This window comes from Pseudorca crassidens, chromosome 1 (assembly GCF_039906515.1).
Source record: "Pseudorca crassidens isolate mPseCra1 chromosome 1, mPseCra1.hap1, whole genome shotgun sequence".
Lineage (NCBI taxonomy): Eukaryota > Metazoa > Chordata > Mammalia > Artiodactyla > Delphinidae > Pseudorca > Pseudorca crassidens.
This window is the reverse complement of record NC_090296.1, coordinates 77,375,486-77,402,738: the sequence shown is the minus strand read 5'-3', so window position 1 is coordinate 77,402,738 and position 27,253 is coordinate 77,375,486. Positions and strand designations below refer to the sequence as shown.

The 27,253-nt window shown below is 39.8% G+C and overlaps 1 protein-coding gene across 1 annotated transcript in view; it reads right to left on the bottom strand.

The window, feature by feature from the left end:
* AVEN (apoptosis and caspase activation inhibitor) overlaps positions 1 to 27,253 on the bottom strand; it is a 193,846-nt gene that overhangs the window by 129,835 nt on the left and 36,758 nt on the right. Inside the window, exon 2 of the mRNA XM_067742213.1 lies at positions 25,020 to 25,197. Coding sequence (XP_067598314.1) covers positions 25,020 to 25,197 — 178 coding nt within the window. The remainder of the gene's footprint in view (positions 1 to 25,019; positions 25,198 to 27,253) is intronic.

Sequence of the window (27,253 nt, the reverse complement as noted above, 5' to 3'; positions counted from 1 at the left end):
GTTACCGTCAGTTTATTCCAGGTTTGTGGGCTCTGTAATTTACTCTGAGAATGAGATAGGGCTCAAGTATTTAAACTAGAAACCATACACAACTAAATTTTATACCTAGCAGGATATAGTGGATAAAAGCAACCTTTGTTTTTTTCCAAGAGGAAATATCATTTTCCATCCCCCAAAAAACATATTTCAATCACAGTGACACACTGGTTATGTAATAATTTATTCATTTCCATTCACTGATCAGCTCCAGCACTATTTCCTATTTACTAAGGAATTTGCACAACTATTATTCCAAAATCTCGAATGATTCCTATCTTGAAGCCAATCTCCCAAGTGAGCAACATCTTTTTCCCCCTAAAACGTTTTTAAATACTCTGAAATATATCTTGATATTCTATTTATTTTTAATATTTTACTTTGAATTACTTCAAACAGCCAGTACCCATGTAATTACCACCCAGCTTTTAGCAAGTATCAATTTTTGCCATCTTTGCATCATATTTTATGTCCCCTCCATAAATAGATCTGTGAAGAAAAACTCCAATAGGCAATACAACTGTTTTCTCTAAGATAAGCATATTAGGAGCTAGTTATAATTCTACATATATATTAAGGTTTTTAAGTATCAGAAGGATACTTAATTATTCTTTATAGAACTACCTTCGTTACAAATATTTTAAATAAATGTAAATATCAAGGCAGAGATAAAGACTTTTTTAAAATTTATTGTACCCTTCCTGTCTCAGATGCCCAGCTGAACTTTTGTGGTACGCGGGCCTCTCACTGCTGTGGTCTCTCCCGTTGCGGAGCACAGGCTCCGGACGTGCAGGCTCAGCGGCCATGGCTCACGGGCCCAGCCGCTCCGCGGCATGTGGGATCTTCCCTGACCGGGGCACGAACCCGTGTCCCCTGCATTGGCAGGCGGACTCTCAACCACTGCGCTACCAGGAAAGCCCACCCTGCTGAACTTTTGAAATAAATGTCCTTGATAACAGAATCATAGACTAGTTTCTTTCACCTCCACACTGTGTCAGCTTCCTGTGGTGTAGTAACATCCTGGGTAGAAGTAAAATAATCAATATTACAGGGTCCCTTGGGAAGGAAACCAAGCCTCAACAGTGATTTCTTATGTAGAAAAGAAATACCTCAACTTGTGGTCACAAAGGCATGAACTAGGATGGTAAGGTTAATACTGTGTTTTTAAATAATGCATTTTTGGCTCAAGTCAGTACCAAAGAGCTAGGAAGACTGAAAACGTGCATCTCCTAGCTCGAAGGACAGTCGGAAAATCCAGCCACTCCCCTTTTTAGAAACAAAATAAAACAAAAACCAGAATAACCGCCTTTAAAGGGAATGTAAGGCTGGACTTCTTACAGGGAGACAAGGAAGCCCTCCTTCAGGATAACAATTGGGAGTGAGCTCCAATACTCTCACCCCTTAAAAGGTACTGTTTCTCGGGCTTCCCTGGTGGCACAGTGGTTGAGAGTCCACCTGCCAATGCAGGGGACACGGGTTCGTGCCCCGGTCCGGGAAGATCCCACGTGCCGCAGCCCGTGAACCATGGCCGCTGAGCCCGCGCGTCCAGAGCCTGTGCTCCGCAACGGGAGAGGCCGCAACAGTGAGAGGCCCGTGAACTGCAAAAAAAAAAAAAAATACTGTTTCTCAAGGGGAAAGGTGGAGGGTGAGATAAATTAGGAGTTTGGGATTAACATATACACACAGTACTATATATAAAATAGATAATCAACAAGGACCTACTGTATAACACAGGGAACTCTACTCAATATTCTATAATAACCTATATGGGAAAAGAATCTGAAGAAGAATGGATATATGTATAACTGATTCACTTTGCTGTACACCTGAAACTAACACAACATTGTAAATCAACTATACTCCAATATAAAATAAAGATTAAATTTTTTAAAAAAAGGATACTGTTTCTGGTATACTGTTACCATAGAAAGATCATCTGATTTAACGTGTCAACAAATGCTGACAATGAGACAGTTTCAGACAAACCCTCCCCTCCTCACCACCTCCTGCTACTCCCCCCTTGCCTTTATCCACGACACATCAAATACTGCACATCACAGTAAGTTCCAATTGTACACATTCACCTTCTCTCTCGTTACGAGGCTCTGACAGCATACTTAAGAGTCAGGCTGTTGTATCCCAGCCCAGTGGCTTCACTGAGCACAATTCATATGTTCTCTCTCCTCAAGGACACTTTGAAAGAAAGGATGGCCCATGCATATTTTCCTTTTCATTACATCCCTATATCTCTGTGCAATTTTGAACCTTGAAACTCTATTTCTACGAATGAAGGATCACAGGTGCTCTATTACTCTATGTTTCCAATAATAAGATCTTCAGGTAAGTGAGTCCTATCTGTTAAAGCAGCCAGGCTTCAATCAGAAAGACTGGTTCAAAATTCACTGCTTCTATTTAAAACTACAAATGAACTGGTCCAGAAAGACTGGGGGATCAGAGGAGATGATGAGAGAAGAAAATCTCTCTGTAGGCAGAGATCCAATATAGACTGGCCATTCTGATCAAAGTGGCACTTAGGTATTATTAGTATTTCCCAAACAGCCTCTGAACATGTTGGGGAACCAGACTGTGGTAAATCCATTGTAGACAGAAGTCTCTACGAGATTTAAAAAAAAAAAAAAAAAAAAAAAAGGAAAAGAAGTACATTTTAAAAACTGGGAAAAGTACCAAATGAAAAATAAGTTGTACAAATTGGTCCTTAAAGGGTCCAAAGAGAAAAACAGAAATCAGCCTCTGTTTTTTCCTTTCCCATGGTTCCTGCACCCAAGAAACATTAGAAGGATATAAATCACAAACATGGAAACTAATCAGTAATATTCGCTTCCATACTGAAGTCCAAGGTCTAACAAAAGCAAAAGTGGAAAATGGACAGAGGAAAAAGATATATATCCATGTCAGGCAAGAGTAGAGAGTAGGGGTAGCAAAATGAGACAGCCAAAAGTCAGACAATAGATGGAACTTCGGGCTTGTATGGTACTCCAAGTTTCTTCTTCATCCTGTATGAATATGTTTGGGAAAGTTTATAAACTTGAGAATATTCACAATTTTTAACTCTGAAAAAAATGATCTCTATTTTCTCTCTACGTACCAATCTGATTATTGTTTACCCCAAGGACACGACCCCCAAGGAATCAACTCAAATTCCTTTCCAAATAAAAACTGGAATTCAATGAGATGTCTACTGCTATGACATGGAAACCACTCTACCTTATGAGCCTTCAGAAAAGATACTCATCTGAGCAATTCATCTCCAACAAATACCTATATGGCCTTAGGTTAAACCCCAACTTATATGAGTCTCAGTTTCCCAATTTAAAAAGTGAAAGATTTGGACCAAACGATATCTAAGATTGTTTCAGGGTGTACATTCTACGATGCCCCTTAAAGAATGAGGAAAAAGACATCAAAAGTTCAAAACAAACTATCTTCACTCAACTAAGAGTAGTTAGCTTGGGGAATTCCCTGGCGGTCCACTGGTTAGGACTCGGTGCTTTCACTGCTGGGGCCTGGGTTCAATCCCTGGTCAGGGAACTAAGATCCTGCAAGCCATGCAGCATGGCCAAAAAAAAAAAAAAACTTTTTAATAAAAAATTAAATTAAAAAAATAAAAATTCATTTTAAAAAAGAGTTGTTAGTTTGTCGCCCTTGGGGATCTTAAAGGGTACATGTAAAAAAGTAATAGGGACTTGAAGTGGTCAGGAAAAAAGCGACTTATGCGTGGCTGTATATGTTTATGTCAGCCGCTGATTACTGGAATAGCAGGAGCAACCCAAGAGATTTAAGACTGGTTATTAGAAGAAACGATTCAGGTGAGTCCTTACTTGTTTTTAGCTATGAATTCATTATGTAATGATAGTTCTATTCTCTGGGTTTCAAAATAAGAAACAATTCACTTTTTCACTATGATTTTGAGTGTTAAAGGGAAAAAGAAAAGCATAAGAATAACAGGGGCAAAGACTTAAGATATTCTGGTTGAATAAGATATTCTGGTTGAATAAGTACTATTTTTTTTTTTTAATGATCCCACAGTAAACTGGTACAGCTCATAGCAACCAGGCACAGTAGAGATGAGGCACAAGAAAATCAAACACGCAGAGCTGAAGACACGTTGCTTTAAAGTTACATCAGGAACAGCAAATTCTTCTTTAGGAATTATACTGTATAGCTGACACATGCACACTCCTACACAGACCAGATTTAATAATATCTTTTTGTTTGCAGCTTACCTTTTAAGTACCAGTGCACCGGGAATGTCTTAACTTGACAAGACCTCACCCAGCAGCCTGCTCTAAAATGATTTCACTCTACCTGTTGCTTTACTTATATAAGGGTGTCCTGGTATAGTCCCTCATATGAACACTCCAGTGGACTGACCCTCAAGCAACACTCCCTCTGATTTCTCCAACTGTGGCCTGATGGTCATATATGATATGAGCACGACGTACGAATATCAAACATACACAAATGGGCTTCCTAGGAGAGGTACCCTGAGAGCAGGCAAAGCATAAGTGAGTACCTAAGAGCCTTGAGCATTACAATAGGTGGTCAAGTACCTAAATGGGAAAGAAAAGGGAACACCACAGAGGAAAAAAAGGGGCGGAGGTCTAACGATAAAACTGGTCCCACAACTTGGCCCATTTATCATTAGCTATACACAGAGCTCAAAATTACTTCCTGCTCTGAAGAGAGGTATATAGGCAACTCCCTTAGCTGTTCCCAAATTCCATTTACACGGTAAGCAAATTAAAGCATCAAGAACAGTATGAAAACTACTCATGTGCAATACCATTCTGACTTCAAAATATAAGGGAGGGACTTCCCTGGCGGTTCAGTGGTTAAGATCCCTGAGGCTTTTAAAGTATACTCATTCTGGAGCATTTAAAGAGGCATTTAGGGCTTCCCTGGCGATGAAGACACTGCGCTTCCAATACAGGGGATGCGGGTTCGATCCCTGGTTGGGGAACTAAGATCCCACATGCTGTAGGGCAACTAAGCCCATGCGCTGCAACTACTGAGCCCGCGTGCTCTAGAGCCTGCACACCACAACTACTAAGCCCACACGCCGCAACTACTGAGCCCGCAATCTGGAGCCCACGCGCCCCAACTAGAGAAAAGCCTGTGCACTGCAATGAAGAGCCCGCACGCCGCAACAAAGACCCAACGCAGGCAAATAAATAAATAGATAAATAATATAAGGAAAATGATACAGTTCTCATATAGGTAACCGTAGCCTACCCTAAAAATGACATCATGACAGCCTCCAATCAAAATTCAAAAAAGACTAACCTGGGATTCAGAAACGTGTTGCAAATAAGGACTCTCTCACTTTAAAATGGGGATCAACAAGTTGTAAAAATGCTCAACGGCCTACTGAGGTTACAGTGAGTTTATGTGTAAATATTACAATCAACTTTTTCCAAGACTCCTCTAAGCCCTGGCAACAATCCCTTTGGATTTTCTCTCAAAATTATATGAAGACATCCAAATAAAAAATCCAAGCGGGTAATGTGAAAAATATTAACAATAGTGACGCCTTGTCAATTTTCCTAATGTGAAGCAGATGAATTTCATTTACACATACGCTGCATAAACAGGTTAACACCTAATTATTCTCTTGCTCCAGCTGCTAATTACCAGCAGTCAAGAAAAACTCATTTCCGTGTTAGAGCTCCTGAGTACCTCTGTCATAATAAGTCAGAGAGTTGAAGTAAATCCCTATTCTTCCATACTTTTCAGTATAAATGAAACAAGTAGCAGGTAATAAGAGTAATGTTTCCATTCTCATGAGCAGATCGAAAGGCAACAAACTATACAACAAAGATAACTTTTTTAAAGTAGCTAAAAGTTTTGTTTGTTTGTTTTTACTACAAGGGGGGCAGGGGGGTGGGACATAACTATTCCCAGACCATGAAATGACTCATTTTCTATACAATATACCAAAAGGGACTACTGCCACACAGCCAACTGCGTGCATAGTCAGAAGGTAAGAGTTCAGTAAAGAATAGTGATGGGTTTTGGAATCAGGCTGATAGAAAATTACACTGCAGTTTCACCATGTACTAGTGATGTGACATTAGGCAAATTATCTAACTTCCTTGAGCTTAATTGGCCTCATTTGTAAAACGGTCCAGCACCAACCTTGCAGGGTTATCCTGAAGTTAAAGAGAATGTTGTACATAAAGTACCAACTACCTGGCCAAGTGCTCTACAAATAAGAACTATTTTAACACATTTTGTTTGAAATTTGAATTTGTTTATGTCTACACCTCATCAACCCCCTCCACCCCAAATTAAGGCAGATATTGTTATTCAACTTAAATTAATATGAAATGGCCCCAATACATAGCACAACGATGTTGCCTTCTCCATTGCAAATTCCTGCAAGGATACCCCCTCCTCTCATCTAAACCCTACTCTGATGACCCCAAGAATTAGAAATGCTGTGCTTTGCAAAAAAGAAAGAAAGAAAGAAAAAAGAAATGAAAGTATTCCTGACAATAGCTCATCACTAAAATCTGTTCTGGAGCAAAGCAATAACATATGGTTAAGAAACCAAATTTCAGTCCAATGGTTTGATCACCGCCAAATCGTGATCATATATTTTTTTAAGATTTTACAAATTCTTTTTTTTTTTTTTTGAGGTACCCGAGCCTCTCACTGTTGTGGCCTCTCCCATTGGGGAGCACAGGCTCCGGACGCGCAGGCCCAGCAGCCATGGCTCACGGGCCCAGTCACTCCGCGGCATGTGGGATCTTCCCAGACCGGGGCACGAACCCGTGTCCCCTGCATCGGCAGGCAGAATCTCAACCACTGCGCCACCAGGGAAGCCCACAAATTCTTTTTAAATGCTGTAAGTCCTTACCCATATCTAGCACCATAGCACTGTACCAAATAGTATTCCAGATTTTCTCTTACTCAACTCAAATATCTAAGCAAGAGTACTTTCAGATTATGGGGCTGCTGAGAATAGCAGTAAGGATAAATGGTTATGTCATACATCAAAATGTCAGGATGTTTTTCCCCTTATCCATCTAAAGACACATTAAACAGATTCTCTCTCTGGACCAGCCCCTGTTTGGACAGCACCTGGGGCAACAAAGGCTACCCTAGAATTGCCCCAACTTCCATGGAAGATTAGCCACATAGGTGGTACGTGCTGGGATGACTGCTGGCTAACAGAAGCATGCCTGCCTCTCATCTATCAACTGCTAGAGTACCTTTTGGAAGACTGCACCTCCTGATTGCATGGGACATCAAGACAGTCTCTTGCACAAGAAGCACAACATTAAAAAAAAGTTTCTTTTTTAATTGACGTGTAGTTGATTTACAATATTGTGTTAGTTTCAGGTGTACAGCAGTGATTCAGTTATACATATATATCTATTCTTTAAATGAAGTTTTTCTGATCAATGGACTTTAGACATGTATACAAGTCGTTTGGAATGAAGCTATTCATATATATATATACACACACAAACACATGCATAAATACACATACACACACACACATATATATACACACATACATACGTACCTTCTTAATTGGTAGCCAACACACCCTCAGAGATAAATAAGCATTTTGTAACTGATTAATGAAGAAATTAAAATCAATTATTGATGTTTTACCTTGTTTAACAAATATACCCTCATTCACCCGATTCAATTAATATAAATGCTTTGTCCCAGGCAACTCTTGGCCTCATTCTGAGAGAACTGGTTCTCCTGAGCCTTTAAGGAGCAATAGGACATTTGCATAACCTAAAAATATTTCCCCCAAGATAGTTATTATTTACTGTCACTATTTTAGCATATGCCCACCAATTCCTTGACACTCCTCCCCCGCGTAGGTGAAGCTTAATTCCCATCCCCTTCGGTGTGAGGACTCAGTGAACAGAGAGTAGGAAGTAACGTGACAGTGGAGAAACCTGACAGATACCATCTTCATCAAGGGATCAGAGTCAACACAATCAGTAATGTCACATTGATAGCATGTGTGCCAACGAGAAAGGCACACCATCTCTGTGGTATCCCCCCAAAAATCCAAGACCTCAGTCCAATCACCAGAAAATATCAGAAAAACCCAAACTGAGGGATCCTATGAAATACCTAACCACTATTCTTCGAAAGTGTCCAGAAAAGACTGAAAAACTGTCACAAATTGGAGGAGACTAAGGAGCTAAATAAATGCAATGTGGTATCCTGAGTTAGAACAAAGAAAGCACAAAGAAAGTGGGAAGAAAATGGGGAAATTCAAATAAAGTCTGTAGTATACCAACATTAATTTCTTAGTTTTGATAAAGGTACCATGTTTATCTAAGATGTTATTTAACATTAGGGGAAGCTAGGTGAAGGGTATAAGGGAACTATTGTTGCAACTCTTCTGAAAAATCTAAGTAGTATTAGAAAATTAAAAAGTCAAGAAACAAATAATTGGGCCTTAATATTACTTAGTATTAAATGAATCCACATGCAAGATATCCTGCAACTTGACCACCTTCCTCACTTGTTGGCATAGATTTATGCTAGGTGTCGAAGTGAGTTGCTTTTCATTGAAGATTACCTTCCCAGGACTACAGTTCTTAAAAAGGAGACAAACCGTAGTAGCAAGTATCTGGACCACCAATGCAGTAAATCACAACCAGCAGCTACAAGTAACAGTTTACTCATCCATTCGGCAAGCTTATAGTCATGAACCATGTGCTGGGTACCGTGCCAAATACTGAGGATAAAAAGATCTACCCTCAACAGACACACAATCCAGTATGATCAGGTCAACGGCAATGCACTCAGAAAAGCCTCTCTGACCTTCCCAAGATGAACTGGGTGCCCTCCCTTGGTTGTTCCACAGTTCTGTGCTGCCCACACTGAACTGTAATTGTTGGTTTTCTCACCTGTATTTTCCCACGACTGATACTTGCCAAATACTATTCAGGGTCTGAGATTTTATCCTATTTGTAAGATAATAAGTTAGCCTATTACGGTTCCATGGATGCTGGCAGAAGACATGAGACTCCTGGATCAGAGACCAAGGACATGAATACTCATGGCCAAAGCTTCATGTTCGTCTGCATTGGTTTCTCAGGCCCCCTCTGCCTCAGAGCAGTAATTCAAAGAGCCCGTCATGGAATCCTCCACATGCTATGGGTCATGTTACAGGAAAGGAACACTAAGCTTAGGAGACTCACTGCTCTTACAGTAAGTGGAAGCAAGCCCGACCTTTGCCTGGGGGAGGTGTTACCTCATCCCTCACGGTTGCTTGTTGCCTCAGGTAGAGAATGGGCAGGGTCCCGCATTCTTGGCTCGTCCAGCAGGAACATGCAGGAATGCTCAGGACCCCTGTTGCCTCTCCCAACAATCATCTTTTTTTTTCTTAATTAAGTTTTATTGGAGTCTAGTTGCTTTACAATGTTGTGTTAGTTTCTGCTGTACAGCAAAGTGAATCAGTTATACGTATACATATATCCCCTCTTTTTTAGATTTCCTTCCCATTTAGGTCACCACAGAGCACGGAGTAGAGTTCCCTGTGCTATACAGTCTGTTCTCATTAGTTGTCTATTTTATACATAGTAGTGTATATATGTCAATCCCAATCTCCCAATGCATGCCACCCCCTTCCCCCCTTGGTGTCCATAAGTTTGTTCTCTACATCTGTGTCTGTTTCTGCTTTGCAAATAAGTTCATCTGTACCATTTTTCTAGATTCCACATATAAGCGATATTATCCAATATTTGTTTTTCTCTTTCTGACTTACTTCACTCTGTATGACAGTCTCTAGGTCTATCCACATTTCTGCAAATGGCACTATTTCGTTCCTTTTTATGGCTGAGTAATATTCCATTGCATATATGTACCACATCATCTTTATCCATTCCTCTGCTGATGGACATTTAGGTTGCTTCCGTGACCTGGCTATTGTAAATAGTGCTACAATGAACACTGGGGTGCATGTATCTTTTTGAATTATGGTTTTCTCCGGGTATGTGCCCAGGAGTGGGATTGCTGGATCATATGGTAATTCTATTTTTAGTTTTTTGAGGAACCTTCATACTGTTCTCCATAATGGCTGTATCAATTTACATTCCCACCAACAGTGTAGGAGGTTCCAACAATAATCTTAACCACAGGGAATGTTTTAGGCATTTCTGTACCCTTAACACCTGGCATGACATGGGACAAAGTGTAGACACTTGTTAAGTGTTTGCTAAAGGAATGACTACAAGTTAGAAATCCTGAGTTTGAAGCCAAAGACAGCTGCTCAATATCAAGACCATGGACACAGTCACTTAATCTCCTTAAGCTTCATTCTCTTAATTTCTAGAAAATGTTCAAAAATAGAAACTCAAGAAAGGAAATGAAAAGATAATGAAAAAATTACCTCCAAGGATTCTTCTATCTCTAAAACTGAAAGTTTCTATAATTTTCTAAACAGGAGATGCCAGAAAGCCTGGGTGCCTGACTGTCTCTCTGATAGATGTGATTCCCGTTGCATTCCCACCATGGAGGTAGAAATTCGTGACAACAAACTTAGAATTCTACTAATGTTGGTTATCCAAAGTTATTCATGATAACCTCAAATTTCACTATAAAATTTCATAAAGACTAAACTCTATAAAAACAAGGCAGAAACCTCTACTGTCACAGAATTCTCAAGGTAAATATTAAAACCACATAAATTATCTACTTACCTAGTAAATGATAGATGAATAGATGAAGAAAAACCTTCTCAAACTTCATGATTTTAAGAGACTAGCAGTGTCATTAACACTGAAACATCTCCCTCTATGTACAATACACAGGATGCAATATTTAAGGGATAATAGATAATGATCACGTGACTATTAAGTCCCTTCGACAAGTGCCAGCAAAACGTGTAAGATACAGATTTAATTTCCAAGAGGAATTCCCACCACAGATTATGAAAAGCTATGTGGGGAATGTACACCACACTCAGTCACAAACTTAAGCAGTATATATTGGTATTTCATTAACATCAGTTCCATTCTTAGGTTAACTGAAAATGCTGAGACAGATGCAGTATTCTCGTAACAAATCATGTGAAGGTATTCCTTCCACTCCCTTCAAGTATGACGATACACTAAGAATATACAATGCAGTATCCTGTATGGGTTTTAATCTTTTGAGTTATGTCACCTTTCAGGTGGAAAAGACATATTTGAGGTTTTTTTTCCATCAAATTCATTTGATATTGGCTTTTTTTTTTTTTGACCAAAAGAATCAACAGCACCAGGCAGTCCTTGGACCTGTCTCTTGCCTCAGCAGTGTTAGGTGGAATAGACCCAAGATTTGCCCCCTTACTCCAGCCTCTTGATCACCGCTCAAATCCCCTCTCCAGCTGCAGCCTCCAGGACATCTCCTTGCCATCCTTTGCTTCCCACAACAGTTAACCCCAGATTTTGTGCTTAGCTCCTTGTCGCCAATCAACCGTGAGCTCCCAGATCCACCAGAATTATTCCACCAAGGTCAAAGCTGCTATCACCTACCTGATCAACCTGCATCTGTGGGCTTCCTACACCTCCCTCTCTCTGGGCTTCCATTCCAGCTGCAAAAGTGTGGCTGGCGATGAGCTGCCGGGAAAATGCAAGGGCACCAAACGTCTCTAGAAGATCCAGAACCGGGGCTGCAGCTGAGTCCTCTTCCAGGACATGAAGAGGCGGCCTCAAGATGAGTGAGGTCACAGTCTGGGTGGCAAGGAAGGGGTCCTGGCCCTAGGGGAAACCCTGAACCAGGTCCTGCTGAAGCTGCACGCCCTGGGTTTTGCCCACAGAGACTCCCGTCTCTTGGACTTCCTGGAGAAACACTTCCTGGAAGACGAGGTGAAATTCATCAGGAAGGACAACCACCTGAGCAACCTCCTCGGGCCAGCCTGAGGCAGGGCTGGGCGAGGCCTCTTTGAAACGCTCAACCGTAAGCATGACTAGAAGCCTCCAGGGGCCGCACCTTCTAAGGCCCTGCTGCAGCTCCCTGGCCTCTGGACGTCTGCCTCCAGCCCCATGGCAGCTTCTTAACCAATCACAAACCCTGTCCCAAGATGCAGACCAAGTGTCAACAATAAAGCTTCCTTTTGCAGAGACAGATATACAAGAGAACGTGTATCTTAGATAATGATGTACATGTAGACTTTAATGGAGAGTGTCAAATGGGAAAGATACCAACTCTGAAGTCAGGCATACTTAAGTTTGAATCCTTATTCTGCTGCATATTAGATGTGTGAATGTTGCATATATTATTTAACATTGTTTTTAAGGCTTAATTTCAACACATGTAGAGATAATGAAATCTACCCTGTAGTTACCATTCCAAATCAATGATATAGAAAAAGCCTACATCCTGCACCTGCTAGGTATTCAGGAAATGGCAGTACTTATTGCCATCAGCTTGTTAGCTTCAGGTCATTTGCTGTCACAGGGTCACTAATGGCCACAGGGATCCATTTACACACACACCCCTCACTTATTTATTTTAAGCCTAACCCTTCTGAGAACACTGGAAGTGTTAACTTAATGCTTGAGTAAAATGCTATAGAATCATTGCAAAATTTAAAGAAGCCAGGAGAACAGAATTATAGGATTTAAAAATAAGTTCCCTGGAAGTTCCCTTGTGGCCTAGTGGTTAGGATTCGGCGCTTTCACTGCTGTGGCCCGGTTCAATCCCTGGTAGGGGAACTGAGATCCTGCCAGCCGCGAGGCACAGCCAAATAAATGAATAACAAAATTAAATTCCTTGACAAATCACCTTGCCTGTCCCTGTGCCGCAGGAAGGACAATGGTTGGATCCATTCCAGTCAAATGAGACCATATCGATTCTGAAAGGTTTCCACAGTTAGGATGATTCCCCAACTCTCCCTCAGATGCCCAGTTAACATCTCATGTACAAAATGTACATGAATATCTAATCGATTTCCCTTACATTTTAGTTGAGCCCATTTGGTTTTTTCCATTGTCTTTAGGGCCTGGAACACATATGACATAATTATTAAATCACTTCTCAGACTTCTTTTCCTTAGCATCATAAACCTTTCATCACAGATCCAATTTTTCCCATTTTTAATCATCTTTCAAGTTCCCTGTGTCACCTCTGTAGTTGTAGAGATTGAAAGAGGTCAACAAATCCCATAAGAGAGAAAACGAGCTAATGGCCATTGTGTTTTATATTCTAATTATATATGTCAGTATTATGCTGTTACTTTAATGATGGCCCCATGTTAATGGCATGATTTTAAATACAACTAGATTTTCTCAATCGTCACACTTACACTGTATATCTACCCCAACGGTTTGCTTGTCTTTGCCTATAAAATAGTTCTTAACATTTTACAGCACTTTATAGTTTATTTAATAGTTCTACATGATCCCTACAACCATCCTGGATTAAAGCAAGTATTAAACCAGGTATTATTTTTTACAGTTTAAAAAAATAAAAAAGGAAGTTCCGAGAGTTTCACTCCCCCAAAGGCATGTAGTTAGTAAGTGACAACCAGAACCAAGACAGTTCAGCTGACATCCTTCAATCCAATGCGCCTTCCATTCTACAACCAAAATACACATACAACACTTTGGGTACACTTACTGAAATAGATGACTTTGTTATCACAATCCTATGGTTATGTCTGCCCTTTTCATAGCCTTTAAATTCATGTTCCATGCTCTTTATATTAGAAGAGGTTCTACCCTGACCTTCATTAAAGCTTTTACCAAAATAACTCTTTTATTCTCTTTCTAGAGCAAGTAAAGAGAACTTATCAACTTCCACTTAAATATGACATTGATCATGAGCATTTATTTGCTCTGCTTCCCAAAACCCTCTTTTAAATGAGGGTAATTTTTTAAAGGGAAGTATGAGTCCACAAGAATAAACAGACTGAGAGGGTAGACAGCAGAGTTGAGAGGAATATGTAGATGCTGTTAGAATGTAACATGCAGACTGGATGATGTAGCCAGTTAGACATTTATCAACCAGAACAGTATCTGGAATACAAGTCAAATCCAAAAAGATTCAATAATGTTCTCTCAGTAAAATTTCTAGTAAGAATAATCTAAATTATCTAATAGTCTAAATAAACATTCAGTTCATAAAATGAACTTGAGACATTTCAGTCACCACGGCTCAGCTCTGAAGGACTGGGCTCAGGAAGACAGCAACAACAGCCAAAAATGGTGGTGGTGAGAAAATGGCTGCTCTGGGACCAAAATCAGTCATCGAACCAAGTGTTATCTGACTACAGTTTGCCATAAGACAAATTTTTTAAGGAACAGATCAAACTGCATGAAAGCTGGGTACCTCTGGAGATAATATAATTCAACAGGTTAAAATCCCTCAGACTTTAATAGAAGTAGTAAGAAAATCAAAGTCAAAACCCATGAAAATAAATAAAGATAAAGCTAAAATCAGAAGCTCTCCATGCAAAACTCTCTGATGAGTATAAAATGTCTGATGACGGATGACCATAAAAAATGATGTAAAAACAGATCCATTTATATAAAAGGCTTCTCAACTGGTACAACCCTAGGGGACAAAAGAAAGATTAGAAGATAAAGATAAAGACAAAAGAAAGATTAGAATAAAAATATTCAAATGAGAAACTGAGACCTCTGACCAAAAGCATAAAGAGAGACTCTCTAATACTTTTCGAGAAAGATTAATTTGCAAAAAAATAAAAGAGAGAGAGAGAAGGCAAAATGAAGTATAAGCTAAATTGAGAGCTAAAGAAGAAGAAAAACAGCAGTGCTATAAATGCTGAAATGAAATCTCTAGAAGATGAGATTTTTGCTGAGTTTTTTGGATGACTTAGATGATTCGACCTGTAGAGAAGATCTACACTTCCTTTCCTCAAACTGTGGGGAGATAAAGCGGATAGACTTTATCAGAGGTGCAAAAGAGAGAAATAATTCCATTTCATGAGAAAGCCGAAGCAGCACTAGATATAGCCGAAGAAGCCAATAATGGTAACCTCCAATTAAAGAACAAAGAAGAGAGGTGGGGAGTACCAGGAGAGAGAAAACACAGCGCTGAAAACAATCGTGGTGGATCAACCAGAATCCCTCAACAAATGGAAATCAAAAGGTCACAGATTTAAAGGAAAAGGAATTAAAGCTGCCTAGGCTGCGTCTGTTTAAGGAAAACTACAGTTTCAGAGCAAGAGAATGAAAATTGACAGTTAATGATAAACATGATAAAAAATGAAGCAGCTGGACGGTAAAAGTAGACAAAGAGTCTTCATCAAAACAATAGAAAACACAATGGTGCAGGAGACCAGTAGGGTAGCAAACAAATTTCTAGGTATTCAGCTGCTTCTATCTTTGGAGGTTTGAAAATAAGAAAATCAAATTAGACCCACTTCAATATCCAGCTGTAAGAAAGGAAAGATTTGTGTGTGTGTGTGTGTGTGTGTGTGTTTTAACCTGTGTGTGTGGTTTAACCTGTCTTTTTGTTGTTGTTGTTCAAATAAAGATTTTTTTAATGTATAGTTCTGCTTGTGTTATTTCAAATGATTCCAATATCAAAGGGAATGTATTTCCACTAAATTCCTTCGTAATATAAGAATATATTAGTAAAAACCAATAAAATGCATACCAAATAAAAAGAAAAAAACAAAAGAACTCAATCAAAGAGGACAAATACAACTCAAACTGTCCCACTGCTTCATGGGAAAAAAGGTTCAAAGTTTAATGAAAAAATACAGGCTGCTAGAGTGACAGCCTTCTTTTCCCTTTCGGTCTAATTGCTGGCAAAAGGATGCAGAGGTAAGAAAATCTAATATTATAATTAAAATCTCCCCCCAAAATCAACTTTTCTTAAAATTACACTCAGGAAGATATATAGTAGCTTTTTGAAGGTCTAATTGGCTTTATTCAATGATTCATGAATCAGGCAGCATCCCATCTATAGGATAGATGGGCTTTTCCTATAACAGCTTTAAATGAAAATATGCCTAGAGAACTATGCTGACCAAACTGTAGTCTAATCATTTTTATTTGTTCCACTTAAAATAAACAGCTTAGGGCTTCCCTGGTGGCGCAGTGGTTGGGAGTCCGCCTGCCGATGCAGGGGACACGGGTTCGTGCCCCTGTCCGGGAAGATCCCACATGCCGCAGAGTGGCTGGGCCCGTGAGCCATGGCCGCTGGGCCTGCGCGTCCGGAGCCTGTGCTCTGCAGCGGGAGAGGCCACAGCAGTGAGAGGCCCGCGTACGGCAAAAATAAATAAATAAATAAATAATAAATAAATAAACAGCTTATAGACTTGCACCTAAAAGACTGTTTTCCTCATGTTTATCTTCAACGTTGCTTCAGTGCATCCTGCTCACACTGTAAACATCTGTCTAACTCTGGTTATCTGTGACATCTGAAAAGAAAAATAATAAAGCACATGGCATGGTTTCAATAACTCACCATTTGAAAAACAAAGTAGGAGGCAGAAAAAATGCTTAAAGATCTAAGTTTTTATGCCTGAATGTGAGAGTATGGTGTCATTTTCAAAGGTTTTGAAACATAACCTAGAACTGCAAGAATACTGTTCAAAAAGAAAAGCGGAAGGCATGATTAGCTATAAGATGAAGGCTTCCAGAAAGAGTACTAAACAGATGTCTGAAGACTCCCAATCCTACCAGAAAAAGGACTTCAAGCAAACTAGTCCCCTTCCCATATCCTCCATTTATAAAAATGAGATGCCACTGCCCCTGGCCAGAAACTCAAACAAAGCAGAAAGCACCTGCATGTTGAAGACACAGGATGAAGGTGCTGAAAAGGGCTGCTTCTCCCAAAATGTTTCCCATGGTCTATGGTAGTAACTGAAATTCTACCGTGAGAAGTCCATTTTTAGACTTTTTTTTTCCCTCGTATAGAGAGATACGTAAAGAATAGGCAATGGATATAGACAACTTAAAGGATTTTTAAACAAACACAAGGAACCATTATCCAGATCAAGAAATAGAATACCGCCGACGCCACAGAAGCCTCCCTACCAACCCCACCGCACACCTACTATGCGCCCTTCCCAATCATTTCCCCTCATCTCTCCACTGGAGGTGACCGCAGCCCTGATTTTTGTAATAATCATGTCCTTGATTTTCATTTTACCATTTAAACATGCATCCCTAAATAACACAGTTTACTTTTTGTTGTGTTTGAACTTTCTATGGATAGAATCATACTGAGCTATTTTGGAGGTATTCACATAAGGTTTCAGAGATTCATCCACTTACAATATTTATGTACTCATCCCACTGTTAATGGGCATTTGAGTTGCTTCCATTTGTGGCTCTTCTGAACAAATACAGCTATGCACATTCATGCACATGTCTCCTGATACACACGTGCTAGAATTTCTCTAGAGTATCTTCCAAGGTTGGAAGTACTGGAGCGTCAACTTTACTGGAAAATGACAAACTGTCTTCCAAAGTTAATATACCAACATACGTATACACCAACTGTGTGCACAACAGAAATTCACTCTTTGAATTCATTCATGGTCTTCAAAAATTCACCACTGTAATGGAAATCCTACTAGGAGAAGAACACCCCATTAAGCTAGGTATACTCTTAGCAGAAGGTCTGCCTTCAGAATGGCAGTTGAGAATTGGACCAGAGGTGTACGCAAAGCACAGCTAATTCTGGAATAGGAAATAATGTCTAAAGAACAGTCCAAAGCAAAGAGCCCCTGACTGGAAAACCAAGTCTGGATGACACATTGCAATGGCAATGGTGATCCTTTCATGACATGTGGCGGACACCGAGATGGGGGAGAAAAGCAGATTAATAACTATAGGGAACAAAGCGCTGGAAAGGGGAAAAGACTGTTTTATGACTTAACTTAAGGCCACCAACTTTTAAATGTTTAGTAACTCAGATCACCACCACTGATTATTCAAGAAATAGACTCAATAAGTAAGTTATATTATACCCAAGGATAACTTTTAATTTCTCAGGAAAACAAAGATATATAAATTCTGTTGGCAACCACTGCTATTATGTCTAACATTCAAGGAAAAAAGAAATTGGACTTTATTTTACTGAACACAGTTAACTAAGCTTCTATCAACAACAAATTTCAGATAAATACTAAATCTAGGTACCTTGGTTACACATTAAGCAGAACTAAAATCAGTGGTAAATTTGGGATAAGATGCTGACATCACCAAATCAAACACTGTTACTTCCTACTATTCCTGCATTTCCTACTGAGAGAAATAGCGTTGCCTTAGACAAAAACATGATAGAATAGGATTCAAAACCAGATCTGTTCTACCGTCAAAAGTTAAATACTCTTTAGAAGACTGAAATGCAAGGTGGAGTAATTATGCCACCTCACTCCACTAATCTAAAAATGGTTGTAAAAGTTTCAGTTATACAAGATAGGTAAGCGGTAGAGATCTACTACACAGCAGAGTACCTGTAGCTAACAATACTGTATTGTATACCTAAAATTTGCTAAGAGGGTAGATCTTAAGTGTTCTTACCACCAAAATTAATAATAAGATAAAGCAGATGGGAGGAAATTTGGGGGGTTGATGGACATTCTATGGCCGTGACTATTTCACAGGTACAAACTTAATCCCTGAACTCATCAAGTTGTATATGTTAAATATGAACAGCTTTTTATATGTCAATAATACCTCAATAAGGTTTTTCTTTTTTAAAGGTTGTGAAAGAATGTAGCAACTGATAAAATTTAACACGCTTCAGAAAACAAAGCAAAATTTGAATTTGTAAGAGGAAATATAAGAGAACATATCTTTGTGATCTGGAGGGAAAGATGAATTTCCCAAACAAGGCACAAAACAACACAAACTGTAAGACAGAAAGTTGATAAATTCAATTATATTAAAACATAAAACCATGCACCAAAAGATACCATTACAAAAGTAAGAGAAAAATCCCATAATAGAAGGTATCTGTAAAAATAAACATCAAAAGTATCAAGAATATATTAAAAATATATGTCAATGAGAAGCAAACAAGCCAAATGGTCAAAGAATGTGTGCAGGCGTCTACAGAAGCAAGCTAGCACAGCAAAAAAAAGATGCTCAGCCTCAACAGTTAGCTCAGGAAATGCAACCACCCAGGCCTCCACGCCAGCTCAGACACTCACTCACGATTTCATACTAGAGTACATCATTAGCATCACTTACAACCTCTGCCCCACTAAACCCAAACTTGAAATGCTCCACTCTATGGCCACCTCTTCCCCACTTTCCGACTCATACCCCTTCAAGGAGGTCAACAATCCTTCTGCACAGAGAAATCTATAGTCCACTGATCCCACTGTCTTTCCTCTGCCCCTCACCTCTCTCGTGCCTGCACGTCTCTCTTTACCCAGCTTGAACGCAACGGCAATCATTCTAATCACCCCTTTTCTGTTTCTCACTTCGTTGCATTTGCTGGGCTGAACAACGATATAATCATGATTAAATCCTACTCTCCATCCCTCCATACCTGCACCCACACAGCAGGATGTGAATGGGGGAAAACACACCTTTTCTCACCTTAAATTCATGACCATCAACCTCCCGTGGGCGTCCATGAGCACCCAGCAACCATACCACATTTTCCTATTTCATTCAGTTTCCCACTCTCTAGACAGCTGTTTCTTTTTTTTTTTAGTACTTTTTGATTACTGAAATGTAGTTGATTTACAATATTATGTTAGTTTCAGGTATGCAGCAAAGTGATTCAGTCTATTTTTTCAGACTATTTTTCATTATAGGTTATTATGAGATACTGAATCTAGTTCCCTGTGCTATACAGTAAATCCTTGTTGCTTATCTATCTTATGTACAGTTGTTTGTACTTGTTAATCCCATACTCGTAATTTATCCCCCTCCCTTCCCCTTTGGCAACCATGAGTTTGTCTTCTATAGATAACTATTTCTTAACTTCTACTCTCTCCTCACATTTCCAACACCTCCTCCCTGACTCTCACTGACAGCTTTCTCATTTCACTAAGAAAACAGAAGCAATCAGAAGACGGCTTCCTCAAGCCCCCATCACATCTACCCACCTACTACCTACACCTATGCCCAAATATTCTGGGTTTCCTCCAATTACAGTTGAAAAACTGGCCCAGCCCCTGGCAGTGGGCAATCGCTCCATCTGTACAAACGATTCCATCACCTCATGTGGACCAAAGAACACAGATCCAGCAATTCTCACCTCTTCTCACATTATTTTTGACCTCTTTTCTGGATCTTTCTATCAACAGATAAACATGCAATCACTTCTCCCATGTTTAAAAAATATGTTTTGACCCACTTCCTCCACCAGCCCATTATTCTCCTTCCCTTTATAAACAAAATTCCTCAATATTAATAGTTGTTTATACTTTCTGTCTCAAATGTCTCTCCTTCCATATTCTTTTTGAATCCAAGAAGAATTTATCCCACCACTCCAACAAAACTGCTGTAGCTAAGCTCACCGGTAACCTTATGTTGTTAAATTCAACTGTCAATTCTTGGTTGTCGTCAGCTGTGTTTGACACAAATCCCTTGTTCTTCCTGGAAACACTCCTTCATTCCTTCTTCATTCTCCTTGCTGTTTTTTTCTCATTTCCCTAACCTCTAGACACTGTGGTACCCAGGGCTCAGTAGTTTTCTACTCAATAACTCCCTTGGTCATCCTAACGCATTCTCATGACTTTAAATACCATCTGGCATCACCCAAATGTTTATCTCCTGTCCAAACCCGGGTCCTGAACCCCAGATACCTTTATCCAACAAGCTACTTGGAAATATTTCCAATACTTCCTGTTGGGTGTTGTGCTAGGTCTCTTGCAGTTATCACTCCAGGTTCACTCTCCACCCGTCCCCTCTCTGTTCTGCCCTAGGAGGTTGATCTATATGGATCACAGCTTCAGGCTTCCCTTGCCTTCTGACTTCCAGTAGGTTAGGCTTATGGGGGAGCTTTGGAAGGAGAATGAAGGAAAAAAGGAGTCTAAGACCAGAGCACTTATTCCCCTGTCCCTTTCCCTGTAGAGTCACCTTTGCTGGCTACATCTTTAGACCAAAGGTGATTCATCCTCTCAAGGCAAACTTCTCACATGAAGCTCTCCTTCAGAGTTCTAGTAACAGGGGTGGTAACATCTCTGCCTTTACCTGCCCTCCCAATGCTGTACTATCTTTGTGCTTTCCCTACGTGCTACCTGTAACTTTGGAAATGCTTCCTTCATTAAAACTTCTTTATAATTATATTGACTGTACCATCTAGTTCCTACAGGATTTGGACTAATACAGATGTCTAACTGGCATCTCAATTTTAACACGTGCAAACTGAGCACCTCCTATAGTTTTATCCATCTCATTTAATGTCAAACCCCTTCTTCTAGCTCTGCAGGCCACAATCTTGGTGTCATCCTCGTGCATCTCTTAATCTCACACCCCACATGTGCAAGTCTGATCTTATACCCTACATTTGCAGTTCTTTCAAAATAGATCCGAAACTCAACCATGTTTCACCACCTCCACCGCTACCACCCCTAGCCCCAGCCACCATCAGTACTTGTCTGCATTGCAGTCGGCCCTTCATATCTGCAGGTTCCACATCCGCAGATTCAACCACAGACAGAAATCTGCAGATACAGAACCCACGGAAACAGAGGGCTAGCTCTACTACACCATTTTATGCAAGGGACTTAAGCATCCACAGATGTTGTTATCCACTGGGGGTCCTGGAACCAAACCCCCATGGATACCGAGGAACAACTGTATTTCAGTAGCCTCACTGGTCTACCTGCTCCCTCCCTCACCAGTCTTCAGGTTATTCCAACTCAGCAGCCAGAATGATCCCGTTAAAACAAGAGTTAGCTATATCACTCTTCTCTTCAAAACCCTCCAGTGGCTGCACACTTCACTCTGAGTAAAAGCCAACATCTTTAGAATGGCCTACAAGCCTCCAGGCGATCTGGCCACGCGACGCATCTCTGACCTCACCGCCTACCTGCTCACTTTGCTCCAGCCACGCTGGCCTCTCTGCTATTTCCTTTACTCCTATCTCAAAGCCTCTGAACTTGCTCCCGCCTCTGCCCGGAACACTCTTCCCACAGATATCCTCAATGCCTGCTCCCTCACCTTTCTCAGGTCTTTTATTCAAATGTCATCTTATCAGTAAGACTTTCTCTGGCCACCTTTCTAAAATTGTAAAGGCCCCTCCTCACTTCACTTCTACCCTAAGCAATTATAGCCATTTGACATCTTACATAGTTTCCTTTTCTTTATTCTGTGTCTGCACCCTCTAGAATGTCAACTCCACGAGGCAGGTGTTTGTGTCTGTTCTGTTTCACTTGTGTATGCTCAGCCTCTGAAACGGTACCTGGAAATGGTGGGTGCTCCAATAATTGAAGGAACCTCAACTAGATACCACTCAATCAATTGGCCACAATAAAAAAATTTTTTAAAAGCCTAACAGGGCTTCCCTGATGGCGCAGTGGTTGAGAGTCCGCCTGCCAATGCAGGGGACACGGGTTCGTACCCCGGTCCAGGAAGATCCCACATGCCACCGAGCAGTTAGGCCCGTGAGCCATGGCCGCTGAGCCTGTGCATCCGGAGCCTGTGCTCCGCAACAGGAGAGGCCACAACAGTGAGAGGTCCGCATACCGCAAAAAAAAAAAAAAAAAAAAAAAAAAATGTCTAACAGTGCTACATATTGGCAAAGACAGTGGACCCTAGGAAGTTCAGCTCATCTCCTCTTTGGAGAGCATTTTGGCAATATCTAGGAAAGTTTACAATGCGCACGTCTATGATGTTTTTACTGGGTTGTATATTTATTAATATAAACAATGATAGTATACTAAAAAATCAGAATCATTCCAAGGAGTATGGTCAGTGATATTTTTTCTGGGTTGTATATGTATTTATACAAATAAGGACAGTATACTAAAAATCAGAATCATTCCAAGGAATATGGTCAGCCTATCTAGAGGACATTCTTAATATTTTATGATCACAGAATGAACTCCACTTCTCAAAAGTAATCCAATATAGCCTACCCCACCATAGAGGAAGAAAGCACGGAAGCTCTTCTCAGGCTTACGCTGTAGTGAAAAGAAAATGATAGATCAGCAGCAAACTGGGAAAGAAATGTAAGCACATATCAAGATGTGACAGTTGTGATCTCCCAAGAAACTAATCACCGATAAACAAACCACTTAAGAAATCAGTAAGCAAAGACAGACTACAAGAAAAATATACATATAAGACCCAAACCATGCCAGGCTTTTAGTTATAAATAAAACGCTACAATAAATAACCAAAATCATAAGCCAATGTGCATAACTGTTGGATTAAACTAGCATTCTGAATTGCTTTCAAACATTTATGCAGTCTCTTTTATTGCCAGATACCGTCCTAGTAACTTGACTACACAACTGATTCAATTAAATCCACTGGTAGGCAGTCCACATGTTAATTTTATGCACTACTTCAATTTGCCCCCTAAATCTTTTAGTGGGACAGCTGGTAAAAATTGAAACTGATGAGCCCACATTTTATCCTTCTCCTATCTTGGAAAAAAGTGCTTATAAATCCATAACTGGCCAAAATGCAGGTAATGAGAGGGAAACACTCATCTGAGTGGCAAAAAGATGAGCTACCAGTCCCTGAACAACGAGTTGGATGCCATCATCCAAACAAGGGGGTTACGCTACGTGGCATAAACATAACAACCCCAGGCTGAATCTGCTCTCCTACTCAAATCTAATACTCTCTCCACTTACCTCTTCGTTTCCTACTCAAAGGGTTTATTCTATTAACTTGGAAGACAATTCATCACTTTATGATACTTAGTTTGGTGCAGACATTCAAAAATACAGGCAGATGAGAAAAAAGAAAGGCACAACTCAACAGCAACATAAAAGCTGGGGAGAAGAAGAAATTCAAAGCCAACTGTCTGAAAATATTACTTTCACTTTATTTCCGTTTCTCATAGCTTCATCCTTTAAATTTTTTTTAACCTGGCAACTTTTTTGAGGTAATTGTAAATTCAGATAGTTACAAGAAATAATACAGCAAGATCTCCTACACGGTTGGCCCCGATGATAACATTTTGCACAACTATAGTATAATATCCCAACCAGGAATTGACATTTGACATAGATAGAATCCACTAATCTTATTTGGATTTCCCGTTTTATTTGCACTCACTTTTACGTGTGTGTATGTAAGAATTTGTGTGTCCACCACCGCAATCAAGATACTGATCGGTACCAGCACTGCAAGGATCCTTCGTGTTGCCCTTTCATGTGCACATCCACCTCCCGCCCACTCCCCATCCGTAACTCCTGAAAACCAAAAGTCTAGCCACCATTTTTCCTTTGAATTCTTATGCCACACGCTGGTAGGGAACAGCCCTCTATACAACCAGCTCTGGTCCATTTCCTGTTGCTACTCTCAGGCTTCACACTGCTGTGCATTGCTCAACGGAGTCAATCTTAAACAGCTGGTCAAAGAAGGGATGAGTGTCTCCCCTTGCTGACAGAGAAGACTGTCCAAAACCAACAAAGAAAGTATCAGTATTCAGACACATATGGCTACAATATGTGCCTACCCACTAATATGTACGTTCTTGAGTATAAAAGGAAAAAAGAATGTATATTCTAGAAACTTTGTAAACCTTTGTATAAACTTCAGTACTAATTCCTCTGAAATCAAAGAAAACACTTCTGTTTCTCAGCCTACCCAATTTACAGGGGCATAGTTTAGCATTTTTCATTCCTATAAAGCCTTTTACCTTTCAACCAGGACTGAAGTCTTTCTACATCAGTACATGGAAACCCAGATTTCCATTTAAAGAAATGTCACTTTTTCCTTGCCAACCATTAGACACACTGTCCTTTATCTGGATTTAAAATCCAAAGAACAAACAATGAATTCCTAGTTATTAAAATGCTATTTAAAAAGGAACATAAATGCCTATGCAACTTTCATAGCACTAAGCAGTCCGCACGCAACTGGAATTCATACCTGCAGAGCTGAGGAGAACGCTGAAATCTGTCCCCCTCTGTGATTCTCCACTTTCATTATCGACCTCTTTTTCAGTATCTTGATATCGATCCCAGTTAGAAACTATCTTCCTTTTAGAATAATTTCCCTGTTCTTCATTCTCTTCTCCATAGGTCTCTGCATCACTGTCATCTTCGACCTGCAATCATTAGAGACAAATCGATAAGCAGGCAGTGGAAATCTTAACCTTAGTAGCCTTAGCAGTAAAAATTTTTAAAAACAAATGAAAACAAAAAAATAGTACATAGGTATAAAGAGCACATCTTATAAACCAAGCTTTATGCAAGTATTAAATAATATTTCAAGAGAACCCCACTACATCAGAATGTACTTTCAGTGTAAACTCTTCATTTAGCTGTGCAAAGGAAATCTGATGAGATCCTACCTAAAATCTGTGTAACTGAATCACTGAAGTCTACCCCCAATGTAATCCTATTTCACGAGTTGTTTCTTCTTACTGAAATAGTCAAGGCTGTAAGAGTCTTAAATTCAAAAGACTTTAGGATGGAAATTAGTTCTTCCAGTTTACAGATTTTACAAACACATTCCGCAAGTATATTTTATAAGCTTTAAATGGGAACCTACTCAGATGCATTCCAGAGAACAGTTTCCAGACTTGGGCATTAAAATGTTAAGACAGCATGCAGAAAAATGCAGAATGTGAGAAATTACAAAAGATAAAGGGTCTAGTTTCTTCAACAAATAAATTGCAAGGAAAAAAAAATGATGGGGGAGGAGGGAGAAACCTATAGATTAAAAGAGCTTAATAACACACCATTGTAAAGCAATTATACTCCAATAAAAATGTTTAAAAAAAAAGCTTAGGGCTTCCCTGGTGGCGCAGTGGTTGAGAATCTGCCTGCCAATGCAGGGGGCACGGGTTCGAGCCCTGGTCTGGGAAGATCCCCCATGCCGCGGAGCAACTGGGCCCGTGAGCCACAATTACTGAGCCTGCACATCTGGAGCCTGTGCTCCGCAACGAGAGAGGCGGTGATAGTGAGAGGCCCGCGCACCGCGATGAAGAGTGGCCCTCGCTTGCCACAACTAGAGAAAGCCCTCGCACAAAAACGAAGACCCAACACAGCGATAAATAAATAAATAAAGCAAACTGTCAACAAGTAAAAATAAATAAACACTAAAAAAAAAAAAAGCTTAATGGACACGTAACCATTGTAATGTTGGGAACTTATCTGTACTCTGATTCAAACACTATAACTAGAGAAAATCACTTATAAGACTATTGAAGAAATGTGAACAAGACATTTTCTTATATTAAGGAAATATTGTTATTTTATTTACTTATTGTTTGGTGTGATACCATTATTTTTTTAATGTTTTTATCTTTTAGAAATAAATATTGAACTATTTATGGATGCAAAGATATGACATGTGGGTTTGCTTCAAAATAATAGGTGGAGAGGAATTGTGGGTAGAGATGAAATAAACGGCATAATTGATCATTTCTGAAGCTGGATGATGAGTACACGGAAATTCATTATATTATTCTATTTTAATATGTGTTTGAAATTTTCCATAATAAAAGATTAAATTTTAGGGGCTTCCCTGGTGGCACAGTGGTTGAGAGTCCGCCTGCCGATGCAGGGGACACGGGTTCGTGCCCCGGTCCGGGAAGATCCCACATGCCGCAGAGCGGCTGGGCCCGTGAGCCATGGCCCCTGAGCCTGCGCGTCCGGAGCCTGTGCTCCGCAATGGGAGAGGCCACAACAGTGAGAGGCCCGCGTACCGAAAAAAAAAAAAAAGATTAAATTTTTAAAAAGCTGTATATAGAATCTAAAGATACAATTCAAAGGAGTATCCCAAAGATTATAAAATCCTTACCAAGAAAAGAATTTGTGAAATATATTAAAATAATCCATCTGTACAGGATGAGTTAGACTTTTTTAAAGTAAGTTTTTAATAACACAGAAACAGGCATGTACATTGCAGAAAATTAGGAGGGAAAGACAAGTAAAAATATTAAAACCCCACATTCCCATCACCTGGGAGTACCATTACTAACACCTTAAGTGTATATACTTCCAGATCTTTTACTATATAAATATTTATATATACTTTTTCTTGGTCACCAGAGTTATTCTCCACTTCTGCATTTCAGTAAATTTCATTTCACGTAACATCCAGACTATTTCCAAATTTCCCTAACTGACCAAAAAAATTTCCTTTACAGTTGGTTT